General features: G+C 41.5%; 1 protein-coding gene across 1 annotated transcript; it reads left to right on the top strand.

Annotated features, from left to right (window-relative positions):
• Positions 1 to 217: 217 nt before the first annotated feature.
• On the top strand, positions 218 to 17,273 carry HAPSTR1 (HUWE1 associated protein modifying stress responses). The gene is made up of 4 exons (XM_065644638.1): positions 218 to 591; positions 1,443 to 1,523; positions 5,692 to 5,967; positions 13,797 to 17,273. The coding sequence occupies exons 1-4, from the start codon at positions 372 to 374 to the stop codon at positions 14,039 to 14,041; spliced, it is 822 nt and encodes a 273-aa protein (XP_065500710.1). The 5' UTR covers positions 218 to 371; the 3' UTR covers positions 14,042 to 17,273.
• The last annotated feature ends 843 nt before the right edge of the window (positions 17,274 to 18,116 follow it).

Raw genomic sequence — 18,116 nt, 5'->3', positions numbered from 1 at the left:
GGGTGTGTGACAGCGTAACCAATCTTGTGCCGCGGCCCGTCCCCCCGGTACGTCACACTTGACGGACGTGCGGGCGGCCCAGTGAGAGCCCGGGTTGCCGTTCAAACCGGCGGTGCCGGCGAGGCGGTGGCCAGTCGGGCGGCGGGGGCGGGCGCTGGGCGGCAGCAGTTCATAGGCGTCTCCGACGGGCTTTTACTGTGCTCGGGGCGGTGCCGGCGCTCAGTGTGTTTGGAGCCGGCGGACGGGCGGGCAGGGCCCGGGAGCATGGGGGTGAGGTAGGGCCGGCCCGGCTGCGGAGGGGAGGCGCGCGCGGCTGCCCGGCGGGGCCGGGCCTGCGCGGCGGCGGGGGGAGACGCGGAGCCGGTCGGAGGATGGAGGACAAGAAGGAGGAAGGTGAGGCGGAGATCCAGGAACACGGGCCCGAGCACTGGTTCAGCAAGTGGGAGCGGCAGTGCCTGGCCGAGGCCGAGCAGGAGGAGGCCCTGGCCCCGGAGCTGCAGGACGAGGCGGCGGCGCAGCCCGAGCACAAGCAGCAGAAGCTCTGGCACCTCTTCCAGAACTCGGCCACCGCCGTGGCGCAGCTCTACAAGGGTGAGCGCTGCGGGAGGTCTGGGACGGGGAGGGGGTGACTGCTGAGCCGGGCGGGACGGGGCTTGGCGGGCGGTGGAGCCCGAGCGCGGTGGGCTCGGGCCCGGAGGTGTTGGCGGCGGGGTCGGGGCGGGGGGCGCTGAGGCGCGGGGCCGCCGCGGAGCCGCCGGGGGTGGGGTGGGAACGGGACGGCGGCGTCACAAAGGGGATGTGGCGGCGACAGCGGCCTGGGCAGGGGGAGGAGCGGCTTCCGGCCCGGGGGCTCCGCGCCCGTCCATAGAGGCAGACGGGAAAACAAAATGGCGTGACGGGAGCTGCTGCTCGGACGTCGCCCTGCGCGGCCTGGGCCGCTGGGCCGGCTCTTGCGTCGGCCCGGGCTGGGCCCCGGGCCCCGGAGGGGTCGGCCCGGGCGGGCAGTCGGTGGGGCCCCGCCGGCCCTGGGTAGGCATGGCGCTCCAGGGCAGAGCGGCCTCGGCGAGACCCCGCTCGGCCGGGACGAGGCCTGTGAATGCCCGGGGAGCTCCGGGGGCGGGGAAGGTGGGGGCAGACCGGGAAGCCCGGCCCTGCCGGCGGCAGCTCCTGCCGCCCAGCCCGGGGAAGAGGCTCCGACAAAATGGCGAAGTGCGGGGCCGGCCCCATTGTGCGGTGGGGGCTGCGGGCGGGGGCCGTGCCGGGCGCTCCCCCGGCGGGCGGGGGGCGCCGCCGCCACCCGGGACCGGCCCGCTGCCGGCCCGCCCTTCTGGGCCCTGGTCCCGGGTTGCCTTCGGAAGGTGGAACAAAATGGCGAAACCTAACATGGCCGTTCGGAGTTGGTGACTCCAAAATAAACAGCGTGTGTCCTTCCCTCCCTGCAGACCGGGTGTGCCAGCAGCCGGGGCTGTCCCTCTGGGTTCCCTTCCAGAACGCGGCCACTGCGGTCACCAACCTCTACAAAGGTAAGGGGCTGCCCCCCCCCCCCCCGCACCGAGCCGGGCTCCCCTCTGCCTCCTGCCCGGCTTACTCACGAGCAGGGCCTGTTAATGTCTCTTATTCACCCTGATAAAATCTAACCCGAGACTGCTTCCTGAATCTTGCAAGTTTTCCCTGGGCCAATTTAGCTGACGGTAGCTGAATCTTTCCTGTTGCCTCATGTTGGTGACTAATAACTTAAAAGATGTTTTACTTCAAGACCATTGAAAAAGGATGTCTTTAATGTGTGGTTTGATCTTGTGAATTGGGAAGAGTGCAGTAGCCTGTTAAACAGTACTTAAATGTCCTGCATTGTGTATATCTAATGGTGTATTAAATATTGGTATCTCAGTAAATACATGTACATTTGTGGTGAAGCATAAGGTGTGCTTAGTGTTTGTAAAACTCTGCGTAGATGTTATGTGACAAAAAGTTGTAGCATCTTGTGACAGCAAGGCTTCTTAAGTAAGCCTGCCGGTTTATTTTAAGCACTAGAATGCCATTATGACTGTGTCCAGGGGGGCTGGAAGAAAACAGTGTTAGCTGAAACTTTGATAAGAGTGCACTCTGCATATGGCTGTGCTTTTGTGCTGTTTTACTGTGTGTCAGTCAGGATCTGTTTCTGAACTCTGCTGTTCTTTGGCTTCTCACAAGGATTCTTGTTTGAAGCAGTTTATTTAGAAGATTGGACAAAAATGATATCTAGATCAGCAGAGGCTTAAGTTGACACAGTGTGATTCCCATACTGTCTTCCATTCCTAGGAAGGAAAAACGCTTTAAAGTTCCAAATTGTTTTTCCGACTTGTAGTTTAATACTTTTTTTTAGTTGCGGAGTGTGGTGTTTGTGTTTGGTGTGGGTTTTTTTGTCTGTACAGCATTATCTATAGTTCTACCTGCATGTTCTTTCATTTGTCTCCAGTTTTCCCATTTTGGATTAATTCTAAGCAATTGAACTTAATATGTTTGTGGTGGCTGATTTGGTTTCTGACAAATGAGGACAGAGCAAGGAGGAAACATAGGTGCAAAATACTCTCTGCCAGAGACTTCACTCTTGTGGAAAGCGTGTTTGAATGTTGTGCATGTGTCACAGGTCATACAAAGGGGCAGCATGTCACATAACAGGCTAGGTGCTGGCCTGAGGGACTGGGTCACCAAACTGTGGTCTGGGACACTGGTCACTTGAGCATGGTGCTAGAGTAGCAGCATTTAGTGTTAATAAACTGTCTGGAATAATTATAGTCTATTGTTACAAATGGCATTGCTCTCCCTTATAGCATCTTTACTAGAGAGACTTAAACTGTTTATTTTTGGTGGAATCATTTGATTACTTGTGCTATAGACAAAATAAACCCTATTTTTATGCAATAATTTGATTAATAAAAGAGCATGTATGTGATCAGGGAAACTAGAATTTAGGAAGCTGTCTTTAGTCAGATGTAATACTTTGCTGAAACAACTCTTTCCTTTGAATAGATCTTTAACTGCTGAAGTACCTCAGTTACTCAAAACTGCCATCTCTCTATTTTAAATTGACTTTCAAGTGAATTGAAGTTTGTTGAGAACACAGGTAGAACCAGCTAGACACTGGCATACCAGGCAAGTTGGAGACTCTTAATGTGAATTTCCCCTTGTCAGTGATGAACATGGCTCTTTAAAAATATCCTGTTGTTTGTCACATACTCAGTAATGTTTGTGCTTTGGGGCACTCTGTCAAAACACTGGAGAAGTATTTGGTGTGGTAAACTGAACACCACAAACTGCATCTTGCCTTGTCAGCTGGTTTCTGGTCTCATAAATATTTGGATTTTTGAGGCATCGAAATTCTTTTCAATGAGGTATATGAGGAATAGTGCATACAGAGAATGCCATGATGTCTTGAATGTCAACATTTTTTCTGAAAATAGAGTTTAATATCACACCACACTGTGAGGGTCTTAGATGGTGTATCTCTGATTGGTGTTGCTGATAGAGACAATACTGAAAAGACATGTGAGTATGGTCCAGATGGCACTAAGGAAGTGAAGGCATAGCTTGTAATGTAGTATTTAGAACTCAAGGCTGCTGTAGAAAGTCTTAGGCTCAGAAGCCTTATTCTAATATTGCCTACAATTTACCTTATTTTTATTTTTTTAAAAAAGCTGAATGTTTGCTAATGTTAGTTCTTAATTAGTAATTTCAGAATGTATGCAGCTTGAGCGCTTATATTTTGCCAGCTTAGTTTTGTAAACAAAGTACTTGTAGCTTTTACCATAACAATCTAAACTTTCCCAGAGTAATGATGCTTGAAATTCATCCAGGTTACCTCAGTGTGTTTGACCTCATAACTAGTTCCTGGTTAGTCCTCTGAAAAGCATTCTTGTGTATGAGGAAAGCAGAGTATTGCCATCAAGCTGGGCTCCTCGTGTCTCAGAAGGACTTAAGGTATTTCAGGAAGTGATTAAAGCAATACTGTCCATTTCCAGGTTGGCTCCAAAGTGTTTGGGCAGCTTTTACTGTGAGGGTGTTGGAGTCTGAGCTGCTTTGGAGGATAAAATGGCTGGAGGAATAGTCTGTGTCACCGTTGCTTTTGCAGGAATTAGCATTTGTAAATCTTCTAGCCTTTTAATTATAAAGCAGCATAGGTAAAATACTCGTAGAGGGCATAAAAGTAACTAACATGTTAAGTATGCTCTGTGTAGCTTATATTCTAAAAGCTCCAAGATTTAATAACTGATCAGTTTGAGATGTTTTTCTTTTTTTGGTAGATTGTGTTACATTTGAAGTGCTGCACTTTGATAGTGCGGATTTTAGTGCTGTCTTATGGACTGTCTGGTGGTGCCTTAGAATGTCTTTAATAGTGATTTTTCTTTTAGGTGTTTTTGGTTTTTTGGTGTGTGTGTGGTGTGGTTTTTTTTTAGTTTTTGAGTGTGAGAAAACTAGATGTGTGCGTCACAGTTTACCTGTAAACTGGTATCTTGGAGAGCTGTTCTTAAATCTCTTAAGAGCCATTTGCCAAAAACAATGTTACATTTTACTTCATTAGTAGAGCAAGAATACAAAAAGCTGTTACCAGCTTTGCTAGATTTAAAAAAAACCAAACACCAACCAAACAAGAACAAAAGCCCAACAACACTATGGAAATGAGTAAATGAAATTGGAGTGGACACACCGATATCTGTTAATGGAGCAAAAGCAACATAGTAGTAATTGTCATAAAACTGAAATACCTGTTGGCAAAGCTCTGGTAACAAATGTATGACAACAAGATGAGCCTAATTGTGTAGAGAAGAGGGTTTGTCCCACCTGTTGTCAGAAACGTCCTTGTACTTAAGCTAGTAGCCAGAAATGTATTTACCAAGTTGGAAAGCAATGCAATACAAGGCATTTAAGTGTGTTTCTTAGAGGCACAGTTATAATTGGTGTGCACAGGTGACCAGTTACATCAATGGAGAATGAAATTGCATTTTGTAGTAGGATTAATTGCAAATAATGTGTTTAAAGCTTTTGTATATCAAATTTGCAATGGGATCTTACATGGAGAATGAAATTATCTTAGACTTTCTTTGTAAATGGTATGTTGCCTCATTAAAAGGCATTGAGAACACTTGTGTTCTAACTAGTTTCAAAACTCTGGCCTCCTGTGAATTTCCTCTGCAATTGAAATTGAGGTGAAACTTGAAGGACTTGAAAGAAATCTGAGTTTTCTGAAAACTCCTTACCTATCAGAATTAAGAAAAGCAGTTATTCCTTGTTTTATGTGGGGTTTCCTGGCTGTACTGATGCACTTTAAGAGTGTCTCTTAAAGAGCATTGTTTGTTGATTTTTAAGTACCTTCCTCAGACTGACAAGCTCAAAGTGGCTTTAATGTTAATCCAATATGATTTCATAAACAGTGCTGTAATGTTGACTTGAAGTATAGCAAATGCTATTTCGGTGGTGGTTGAGTTGCTTTTGACTTGTAAAGGGAGTGGAATTTTTTGCTTGATACTTTCTTTAGGTTTACTTGGACTTATTTCCAGTGCTACTGAACTTGTTACAGCTAACTTGGTACGGTGTCACAGTAACCTGAGATCATCGACTTCTTTCCCATGGTTGACAGGCAGCCATATCAGTGATGTGCCATACTGTACATTGCTCTATCTGTCATACTAAGAACTTTTTTCTGTCTTCTTGCAGAAAGTGTGGATGCCCATCAGCGAAGCTTTGATGTAGGAATTCAAATTGGCTATCAGCGGCGGAATAAGGATGTGTTAGCTTGGGTTAAAAAACGCAGAAGAACTATTCGTAGAGAAGACTTGATCAGCTTCCTATGTGGAAAAGTTCCTCCTCCAAGAAATTCTAGAGCTCCCCCAAGACTGACTGTAGTATCCCCTAACCGAGCTACTTCAACAGAAACTAGCTCATCTGTAGAGACTGATTTGCAACCCTTCCGTGAAGCCATAGCTCTGCATGGTAACAGTAATTTTTTCAATACTACTTGGTTATAATTGGGTGGGGGTTCTTAAAGCATGTCTGGCTTTTGGCTGTTGTTGATGTTGTAATATGTCATGTACCTGATATTCCAGCTGATGGTATCTTTCATTCTCTAAGGGAATTTTTGCATGCATAAAGCATGTTAGCTACTAAAAAGTTGCATAGTCAAAATATTTTAAGTGAGGAAGAGGTATTGTATAAAAATGAGGCTTGAATTTGTAATATTCTACAGCTGTGAACTCAGCAGTTAAATGTCAGCTCTTGGTAGTGGCTTTGAAGTGTGAAGAGGCTTGGCATTCATATCAATGCTAAAGTAAACAGAATTCTTGGAAAATGATAGTACTATGCTAGCAACTAGTTAAATATTAAGGTTTGCCTAGTAGTAAGTAACTAGCAAGTTTTTGTAGGGTTAGGGAGAGAATATTATGTCTGAGTGCTACTCTCTGGGTATGACCATCCAGCCAGTTCCTCATCCACCCATCAAATCTATACCTCGCCAATTTAGGCTGTTGTGGGGGACCATGTCAAAGGCTTTACCGAAGTCCACATAGGTGACATCTGTAGCCCTTCCTTTGTCCAGTGATGTATGTACTCCCTCGTAGAAGGCCACTAGGTTGGTCAGACAGGACTTGCCCTTGGTGAAGCTGAGCTGGCTGTCTCGAATCACGTCCCTGTCATCCATGTGTCTTAGCAGAGCTTCTAGGAGGATCTGTTACATGGTCTTCCCAGGCACAGATGTGAAGCTGACAGGTCAGTAGTTCCCAGGGTCCTCATTTCTACCCTTTTAAAAAATGGGTGTGATGCTTCCCTTTTTCCAGTCACCAGGGACTTCACCTGACTGCCATGACTTCTCAAATATCATGGAGAGTGGCTTGGCAACTACATCAGCCAGTTCCATCAGGACTTTGGGATGCATCAGGTCCCATAGACTTCAGGTTCCTCACGTGATCATGAGGAGTTCATGAGGAGAACAAGTGCAGAAGCTAGCTGTCTCCTGATATGATGTGATGTGATAAACACCTTCTTAAACAATCTTAAACTGTAGTTGAATCTGGTGTACAGTTGGTTTACTCTCAGGTGGGAGTGAGCTAGCTAGACTCCTGCACAGTGAGTGAGCTCTCAAGGAGAGTAAACTCAGAGGCATTTTTACTGGTAATATGGCTCTTTTCATGTCCTTGTATTGTTCCTCAGCATCTGTTTTGTATAGACGTGGTTTATGGAAGTTGCTTCTCTATAGCATGGGAATCTGAACCATGAGATATAGGGTTTTCTTTCATAGTTCATAACCTAATATAGGGTCATGTGGACTGTAGGAAATTCCCTGCTCTGTGCTGGCACTGCAGGGGCTAGAAATGCACTCTTCATCAGCTGGCTGACAGGATTACATGTCAGTCACCTGCTGGATTAGGTTCTTCTGATATCAGTTTCAATCTGGTCTTTGACACAAATGCTTTTGTGCTAATCCTTTAGTGACTAGGCTTATATTTGGCCTCAACTGTTCTTAGGTTGTTGCCTACAACGTCTGCATTCCTCCAGCTTCTCTCCCCTGTTTCTTAATGGAAGTTGTGATTAAACCACCTTCCAAACTATTTTTGTATTTATTGTAGGGCTTCTCAGAACTGTGTTTTGATGTCTGAAACCTGTGTAGGATCTTCAGGTGTGTGTAAGTTGTCCTCTGTAGGGATATACATATCATTTTTGGCAGACTAAATGTGGCTTGCTGCTTCTAGGTTTTGTGAGGAAATGTGAGGAAACCTAATGATATTAATAGTGTCAGTAAGTGTTCAGGGCTAAGACTTTAAGGGGAATTTTTGATTGGCATGTCAAGGAGTTATACTATGGAAATGGATTATTTATTGGTGATGTGGGTAGGCTGAATTACATTTGAGGTGTAATGCTGCAACTTTGCTGCTCTAAGCAAGAACTCTTTTAGTGAAGCAGGGATAGGCATGAATCTATGACACCAAGGAAAGCTCTGTGGAAGCAGAGTTGGTTTGACTTCTCATAAATAGGTACTAATAGGTCTAAAGACCATGATGCTGTAACTTGCTGATCATGCTCTTTGGTGGGGGCAGTACCTCTGTTTAGATCATGTAACCTCTGAATGCTTCATAATCACATCTGAAAACTTTTACAGAAGCAGTGGTAACAAAGTAGCTAATAATGAAATATTTCCTGGGACATCAAACACAATTCTAGGTGTATGCCCTGGAGTAAAAAATTAGAAATATCTTTGGGTGTTGATTCAATCTTGAAACTGTATGCTGCATCTGAAAAGAAATCTGTTAAAATTGGATTTTTTTTTTAGCCTCACCTCTATCTCAAACTTTGTTATATCTGACCCATATTATAGGTCCACAAGGTAGTTGACTGCTTTCTCGACAAAAGCTAGGGATTTTGAACTTCAAAATTAATCTTGTGATATTGGTTATCAATAGTTTTTGTGCTATTAGGACACTTCTTTTTTTCTACTGTTCTGCTTTCAAGACTTGTTACAGTAGCTAAAAGCAAAATGATCATGACGAAAGTATACTGACACAAGCACGTTTAAGGTGTATGTGATGTACCTTTTAACTATGGCATTTATGCTGTACAGCTGTTACTGAAATCTTTAGTGTAACTTCAGGATACTTGAGAACAAGTTTTTGGAACCGAGTAACCTCTTGAGAGAGTAAAACTCTGCTAAATAAAAACAATTTTTGCCCATAATATCAGCTTTCCATTATTAGTATGCTGATGGGTAACCTTTGAAATTAAACATGGCTGGTAACTTAAGCTGTGAATACTTAGAAAGAAATTAAAGTCTTCAAGAAAAGCAAGAGTAGGTAGCTCAAGGTAATACATGCTATTTTTATTCTGAAGTTTGAGTGGATTTTTCTGAAACTTCGAGAAACGTGCATCTGATGCTTAGGGTTTTTTTAGATGCAATCATAGAAGAAATACCTTTATTGTTCACTGTTTAAAATATAAATTTGGGTCTTTAAAGTCCAGCAGTCCCTAAAATGTCACTGTAGTTAGCATAGGTATGGATGTATCTTCACCTACTTTCTGGATGCATCCTGCCATATCCAGTTCTGTAAGAGAAGAGTTTCAAATTACAGAATTGCATCAAACTGAGCTAATAGTCATAAGGTTCCCAAAAGCTGACATGTGCCAGCTCACTGCCTGGCTGTAGCCAGCATCGCAAGGCTTGCAGCTGGTGGCTTTGCACAGCCCATGTTTGAAATGATGCTTTGGTCTTTTAATGCAGGATGTGCTCTGTGCTTTACACACCATGCTCCCAGCATAATGGCAGAAAACGCTGTGATTTGAGGAGGAAGTAGTAGCTTAGGAGGACAGTGCTGAAATGCATTAGATTTTAGTGTTCTTAACTAAAAATGCTGTGAGAGGGTGACAGCACAGTGGGAGAGGGTTACTTGTTTTGCTCCTTAGCTTTATTGTCAATGTATATCATTAATGTGATTAATTCAGTCTCTTTGGAGGGGGAGCCCTTGCTCTGGCATTTTGAAGTGTGTGGCTTGGACCCTTTGAAGAGCCTGAATTTCCATTAGGCCTCTTTATTCTTGTCTCATGCTAAACTGAAGTATAAGACATCAGCGATTGTTAGCAGAATGGAGAAGAAGCAGTTGGTAGAAGGGGGGATGGGAGAGCTGAGTTGAGATTAGTTTGAAAGAGTTAAATCTAAAGGTTGTGTGTATATATAGCTATCACAGAGCTGTGCATTGGTATGTGCTGCTGAAACTTGCTCTTTGGGCAGTACTGTGGAAGGGTGAGTATGGCACAGAGGAATGACAAGGATCTATCTGCATGCCATTTTATTTATTTGGGGTTATTAACTAATTCCTGTTTTAGTCACGCTTATCTAAGCATGAATGTTCTTTTTGATACTTCCTGATTAAAACTTCCAGAAAACAATAGTTAATACTACTACTATACTGGACAGCAGTTTATTCAGTATATTCTGTGGTAGAGGCATGAATAACTCATTATGTACTCATAGTGCAGGTAAAATGGCATTTACAGTTTGTTAGGCCAGTGTTGATAACTTGCTACTTTTGAGTTTTATTTACCTTAAGTAATTCATACTCCATAACATACTTTTAGCCAAGCATTCTAATAATTTGATAGTTTTGGAGAGTACTCAGTTACAAACTAGAAAAAACTGTGACCAATACTAGTTACACTGCAACTTTTTCTAACAGTACTATAAGTAGTGCTTGAGAATATACTTTCAGATAAAAGCAGAGTTCTTTGTGGAATTACTGGCTATGAAATGCCAGATGACTAGAAAGATATGGCAGGAATGAGAATGTAGTAAGTACTGCAAAATATTTCAGACCCTCTTCAATCCTTTCAGGTTTAAAAAGGGAGAAAGCCATGTGTCCTTTCGTAAAGGCCTTAGTAGAAAGGGAAGTGTCTCCTGTAGAAAGCACTGGGAGACTTCAGAGGTAGTCATGAGATTGTGAAAGAAGTAAAGACACCTTAGTAGTTGTATGGACAAACTGATGTGCCTGTGATCAGGTCATGTTAATTACAATATATAAATTTGAGGTTGTGAAGTGGTGTTGCTACAGTCATGTCACTTTACTACTTCTAGTACTTGTTACTGCTTGCGTTACTGCTTTAGATAGTTAAATGCTTTGGGAAGAGGTCTTGGAGTTCACTGAAAACTTCAACTCGAAATAATTCACAATAAATGGGGTTTCTGAGATTTCTTTTTTGCATTACAACAACTTTCCAAGAAAAAAATGAATTGTGGACCACAGCTCCTGAAAGATTCTTTCTTGGTCAACAAAGAATAGACCTTTTCAATTGCATTGCTGATTGTGTTCAAAGATGTTGCTTCCATGAAATGGCAACTTTATTTCAGTGCACTCCTTGAATTTTCTTTCTGGAACATAGAATTCTCTTCCATATTAGCTTGATTACCCAATCCTAAACTGTGATCCAAATGTTTAATTTGACAGTTCTGCTTTCTTGGATTGGAGTGCTATGGAATATGGTTAGCTGCCAGTAACTGATACCAAATTGTCACTTGGTCTGGTATACTCAGTAATGACTGTTACTCACTAGTTCAGTATTAAATACCTCTGAGATGCAAGATTAAACTGCAACTAGAAGTTAATGTTGTGATGCAATATTGTTGTATTCCCATCTTTGTAGAAATTAATTCAAATTATTCTCCTGCCTTTGACATTAGGTTATGTTGAAGACATTAACTTCCTAATTATGTCCTGAAGGTTGTTTCTATATTTAAATATACAGTGATTCAGTATTGCCTAAATACTGGGAAGTCAATGCCTGCTTGAGGCATTGCTTGCAAACCTTGGCAGTCTGTTTTAGAATATGCTGTAGCATATTACAGATGCATCTTTCAATTCTGACTTTTGTATATAACATTTTAAAAAATGCTTGTTGCTTGAAAAGGCTATATTTAAAAACACAGTTCTTGAGTGATGCCAAAAAATGTATTTTCACATTACAGGTCGGTTTGGGGGTTTATTTAGAGTAACTTTTCTGACTTGGGCACTAGATGGAAAGATGTAATGATAAAACTGAATTAGTATGTTGGCCATTTGATTATGGGCTGTATAATATATAAAAGTAAATGATTGATAATTGGTGTAAATTGTTGACTCTTAGTGGAAGTAACGACACTAAACTTGTGTGTTCAGAGCAATTTTGGAGTAGTAACATGGGGGGAATCTCTGCAATCAATTTGGATTTGAAGCAATGTCACCTGTGCAGTGTCACATCTTTTCCAGTTTAAATGTACAGGATGAATTAATGTTTTTTCTAATGTATGTCATGCCAGTTGAAATTAAACTTCCTGTTGTCTTTGAATTGTGAAGTGATTTGTTACCTGCCCGGATTTTGCATGTTGGTGGTTCATCCAAGCTATGGTATCTGAATGGGCTTTTTGCTTGTACATCTATGTTACCATTACCAGTTAGCTGCTTTACTTTCTTTGGTAGATGCATAGGAACCTCTTTCATAATGGTTTTGAATTTCAGCTTGACCTTAATCCTGGGAGTACTGGAACAAACCTTGTTTCTGAATTACCTTTTCACTAAAACAGCTTCTGCTGTTTAAATACTATTATTGTGAATGAAAGATCACTTTAATATTAATAAAACGTGCAGGGTCCCTATCAGACTTCAGACCCTGTTTCTGGGTTGTGTTGAAACACTACTTAGAGCTGTAAGCAAAAGCTCTAATAAAGTGTCAGTGATTAGTGGCTGCTTCCACTGGTGGTTGCATAGTGTCCACACTGTGTAAAAGCAAATCCTGTGCTGTTACAAGATCGAAGCTTTACGTGTTTGTTCAACAGAGTGAAATTGGTTGGCCTGTTCTGTCCTGACTTGTATATCAACCTGCCGTGGCTGCAGATAGCTTTAGAACTTGCCTTCTAGTTGAAGTTTCTGCCAACAGCTCTAGTGGCTCTTGCAGTCTTCTCTTCACAGAGCCTCTGAAGCTGCCTGTTTGGCCCACCAGCAGCTAATAGACAGAGGTTTGGTAGGCTTGACTTGTCAGCATGTGACTTCTGGCTGCCTACTTGACCATATATGAAGATATGTATTAAATGGCTTTGCATGCACACAAGATGTATGGACAAAGGTATAGTGTATAGAGAAGACCTCTGAGAGAGCTCACTATTTTGAAGGTTACAGAGACGGAAGTCCTCCTGGAGAGCATCACATTTGCATGTTCTTATTGCTGGAGAAACATACAGATCTAGCTCTTATTCTGCTGTTCTTCCTCTTCCTGCATGATCTTGCTTTGGTAGTTTATGTCTAGGGCCAACAGATGTTTTTGAAATTTTTCTCATAATGCTTAGATTTGAAGCAGTCACGATAGTAAAGATATCTGTCTTATCTCTGAGCTCCTTTTTATCTACAAACATAGCTGGAATTCCAAATTGAGACAAATTGTTAGGCTTTCATGTACTAGCCCTTACTAAACTTGTTTTGGAATGTTGTGCTTTTGCAAAGTTCTAGTAGTAACATTACTAAAGTTTAAATTAGTATGAAGCTCATGGTTTTCTTGTTTATGGCCTTTTTTCTGCAATAAATCTTCTGTTTTAATTAAAGATTTTATTAATAACCTGAACACAAACCAAAGTAATTGCAGGGTACTTGTGACCGTTTTGGATCGGATCTGTCAACAGCAGATTTTGGGGGATTGTCATGTGGTCTGTCTGGCTCTTTTTTTTTTTTTAGCTGCTCTTCTGAATTTTGATAGTTCCAATGTGTTGGTTAATAGTGGCAGCCATGAAATAAAGCTTTATTTAAAAACTAGTGGTGGTATACACCTGAGATCTGCTGTCATACTGCAGTTTTCTTTACAACTACAGTGACTGAGGGAGTGAAGGGGAATGGGCTGGTGGCATTTGAAAAAAGACCAAATTAGGTCAGCCTGGAAGGTCCTTGGTAGAGGATTTTTCTTCAGTGTAACTATTGCTCTAGTGTGAAGCCTTTATATTGGAATAGTCTATTCTTGAGTATGTCTGTGTATTTTGAATAGCATGTCACGCTTATGGAGCTAGCATTTGCCATAGGGTGCTGTAACAACGTGGTATATAAGCTCAGTTTTAATGTCATAGAAAGCAGTTTGAGTCATTGCCAGATTCTTATGGTCTAAAGGCTGGGATGGGAACATGTGATCTGGACTTGTGGCAAAAGTAACAGGACGAAGTGCCTTTAATGTGTCACTAGAAGTCAGATCTAAGTTTAATCCCTTTGCCACACATGGAAAATTAACTTTCTTTACTGTTTGACCTAAATACTTTTTCTTTTTTTCCCCCCCAGGTCTTAGTGGTGCAATGGCTAGTATAAGTGTTCGCTCAAGTACCCCGGGCTCGCCCACTCACGTGAGCAGTGGCTCCAATGCTAGTCGAAGGAGAAATGGACTCCATGATGTTGATTTGAACACTTTCATATCAGAAGAAATGGCACTCCACTTGGACAATGGTGGAACTAGAAAGCGTACCTCAGCCCAGTGTGGCGATGTCATTACAGACTCACCAACTCATAAACGCAACAGAATGATCTAAACTGCAAAAATTTCAAACCCACCATGCTGCTTGAAAGCCACTTGATCCTCAGAGTACTATTGAAAAGGAAACATGAGGCCATCTTTCCATATTCACTGTTCAAAACAAATGAATTCAATAATTGCCATAAAGGAAATTTTAGATATTACATTAGATGCCTCTTGTAACTGCGGCTTTCTTAAACTATATTCTTAGCAAAGGACATCAGATATTGTGTAGTAGTTAGCAAGATCATCATAGGTGAACATGTATCTGTTCCAAGGCTAAAAGTGACCTTACTTGTATTCTTAAAGGGAAAGGAAATTTCAGATGTTTATTTGGTTATAGAATGCTTTTTTTTGTCCTTTATTTCCTGCTGTGTTGAGTATTTGCTTAAACAGTATTGCCAGTTTGACAGAAATTGTCTACAACATGACTTGGCATATTTGTCAAAACTGCAGGCTTCCATTTTTGCAGCACTGTACCATGCACCTAGTTTCTATATAGTAACAGTGTGCAAGTTATAAATATTGGACTGTACCCTTTTTAGTTTTAAAAGCAGTTGACAATTCTGGTGATTGTGTGATAATGTAAAGAGGTGCTATGATGGTCATGCAATTAATACTTAATATTGAATCAATACAAGGATCTTTATTGGATTCACTTTGTGTGTTTTAGTGCTCTGAAGTTAGCAATATTAAACTTTTCCCCAATTAACTTCATAGGCTTTTAAATCAGTTTGAGAAAATATATGTACTTATTGGTATTATCCTTGTGGTAATCATACACAGTGCAGACTGCACCAGTGCTGACCTAAATTTAGAGAAAGACGTCCTGTAATTGGAAAATAGGCTTTTCTGTTCAGTATTAGTGAAGGGTAGGTTTGTGTACAGCCATATCCCATTTTGCATTTCTTGTGAAGTAATTGCCCATTGCTGGGGAGGGGTGGGAGGAGAGGGAGTGAGGGGGAATAGTTCAAAAAGGGGTGTGTTCTAACAAGTAAGTCTTCTGGTCACATGTGGGAACTTGGACTAACTTAAAAAAGATTCTGTGTGACACCATCTCCTTCAGGAGGGAGTGACATGCAGGTTCTGTGAAGTGCTAAGAAGATAATTTAAAACTGGAAGTTGATTATAAAGCTCTGCATAAACATGCTGTAAGGATGACTTAAAGGATAAATGGCTTTCTTCTTGGGTTGAGCTTACATTCATAGGATTGAACTCTGGCTGCCATAACTTAAGCATAATCTAAAACTGAACTAGAGATCAAGACTGATCTGAAAACTTGTTTCTGAATGGGGAAGGATATCTGTTGGTCTCAAAGAGCATCCTATTTTTACATGTAGATGCAGCAAGTTGTTGGTGGAGAGCTCTGGCTTTTCAGGGCCTCTAAATCTCTGCCTAGGAAAGGGGTAATACAGGAGGAATAAGAAAATGAAGAGCTCCAAACTTGCAAGTTGGGAAGGGGTATTTAGTGAGGTGGTATGCATGCTTTAACTGGAAGCGTAGGCTGATTCTTGGATGAAACGCGGCTATGCTAGATTCACAATAGTGAAAAAATTGTGGTGTTCTAGCTAAGTTAAGGCATCCTGAGCTCCATGTTAATACACAGCTCTTCAAGACTTTTGCTTACGTGCTTGTAGAGTCAGATCTTTTTTGTATTATCTTCCCTGTTTGAAGCAGACTTCACTGTAGTTTTGCTCCTTTTTTTACCCTGGTGTCCCCTCATTGGTGTTCTGTAGTCAAGGCAAGACAGCAATGATGTGTTAAATTCTCGGAATTCAAGGCTCTTTACCAAGAGCATGTTTTCTGTGCTTTGTGGTGCTTCCATCAAATTTCTTTGCATTGAAGAGCTCTTGAAGATGTCAACAGTTGCACGTACTGTAGCTAGAGACTCTGTAGTTATGGGACAAGTGTACAGACTGTCCAAAGCAAGATGGTAAGAACTGTTTGAAACCCCCACCTGTGTTATGTAGCTAAACTTGCACATCACCTGAAGACTCAGTATACATTAATTTCAGTTAATGCTATTAACTATGATTCATAAGATTTATTTTATGTAAAATATTAATACTTCATAAAGCTAGTTTTCATTTGGAGACTGCTTTTTCAACGAAGATTTTGAAGATGGTATCTAAATATATCTGTTAGTATTTATTAGGCTGTGGGCAGAGGGATTGTTCTGTTCCAAAAGAAAAATCTAGAGTCTTGAACAGAAAGGACATGTGTGAGAACCGTTCTTCAGCTCTTCTGTTTTTTTTCATTAACTGGTTTGTAAAACTAAGATGCTTATGCTCTGCAACTTTTAACACACTTTACTATTACATGTGGTAAAGGTAAGATCATATTGGTATCAGTTCTGCCATATATGAACTAAACTGTAGCGGTGCTTCTGGTCTAGCCCAAACATACAGAGCCTGTTTGAAGTACTACTCCCTTCCTTGCAGTGAAATAAATCCTGTTAATGCTTCAAAGCATTAATTCAGCCTAGTACCATCTGAAACAATTTGTCTGGCTTTAAGTTGTGCCATTTTGCTTTGAAAAAAGCAGGCTTAGATATTAAACTGGTTGCATTAACATTTGTGGGGTTTTTTTTTTTTGCTTGTACCTTAAATATCTGGCAATTTCTTGATTGTTTTTCATTTAGCCCCAACTGCTGTTTGCTCTCTGTTAACCTCTGCCAGAATGATCAAAAATGCATGTATTCACCCGGTAAACACAAGGAGAACAGGTTGTCTCTTTAAAAAAAAAAAAAAAAATTAAAAAAATAAAGTCCAATACCTGTTGCTTTAAAGACTATATTTCTTGTGCCAGTGTAGAAAATTGACATTCTGGAAATAGCTTTCAGCTATTATCCAAATCATAGCTCTTGGAGCCAGAAGTGAGTTGATTTTCTGTGAGAAACACTGAGTTGAGAACTGTTTAGTTTGGTAAAAATGGTGCTTACTTTTGCTTTCTCCTATGAATCGTATAGTTGACCGGTCTCTTCTCCGTGTACATCAAATCTAACATGAATGTGCGGCAAGTTACATAAAGTACATCCTGCACTGAAGCTACTGAGCTTGGCTTGCTTATTAATGAAGTAAGTTTTAAATGTTAAATTTAAATCTATATTACAATAAAGTAATGCAAAAATGATTTTGGCTGAAACTGAAGTCCTGCAGTTAAACTTACTCTCAAATGTGGTTTACCCAGCTGGAGTAATAGAAACTCTAAGTCATAATAAACCTAATAAAAAAAATAAATACAACTAATCAGGCTGCTTTGTAGTTCTTTAAATTTCTGAATAATACAGTCCATGAGTAAACTCAGGGTATGGGTAATATGAGCTGACAGGCTGATGGATTTGGTGGTAGCTCTAGCTACACTGAAGGGACTTTCTGTCTACTATGGACTAATGAAGATGTTAAAAATTGGGATGTACTGTTACACTTGTACAAGACACTGTGGAGTTTAACATCACTAATACTTAAACCGTGTTAAACCGTGCTACTTTAAAACCTCTTCAGAAAGTTGAGTGGTATTGATTGCAGTGGTAGAGCTTTCCAGTCTCTTGCAAAAGACTCTTTGGACTTGAGTGAAATTAGTTGCTTTAATTACCAGCTTTTCCCGCTTTATGTGTGTGTCCCCAAACCTGCAAACTATTTTTGACTTATTTGCTGTAGCAGTGGGTGTTTGAATTTCATTATGAAGGAAAGCTTTAATTCACAGGAGCTTTTGAGTTAAAAATGTCTTTAATTTAATGTTAACACTTCTTCACTTTTAGCCAGTGAAATGTTCCAGTGGGGATTTGGAAAGCGTTCTTAAATGACTTCTCAAAGCCCACCATCTTTTGAATGTTGGCCCGGAGCTGGTAATATTTTGGAAGAAATAATGAATGCACACCAGAGGCCTCACACACTGAGGCCCATTCCAGGTACTGGAGTTACTGTAGGTGACAAGGGGACACTGGCACTTGTCACCAGCTGTGCCAGTCTCTGAAGCTTTCCTGGTCAGAGCATCTGACTCCTGGGGGTGGTTGGAGGCTGGTAACTGTTCTCTGAGCTTAGGAAATGGCTGAAGTCAACACTGGTGCTGTCTGCTGTCCTTCTCTCCCT

This window comes from Caloenas nicobarica, chromosome 14 (assembly GCF_036013445.1).
Source record: "Caloenas nicobarica isolate bCalNic1 chromosome 14, bCalNic1.hap1, whole genome shotgun sequence".
NCBI classification, from domain to species: Eukaryota; Metazoa; Chordata; class Aves; order Columbiformes; family Columbidae; genus Caloenas; species Caloenas nicobarica.
This window is presented reverse-complemented; position numbering and strand designations above follow the sequence as displayed.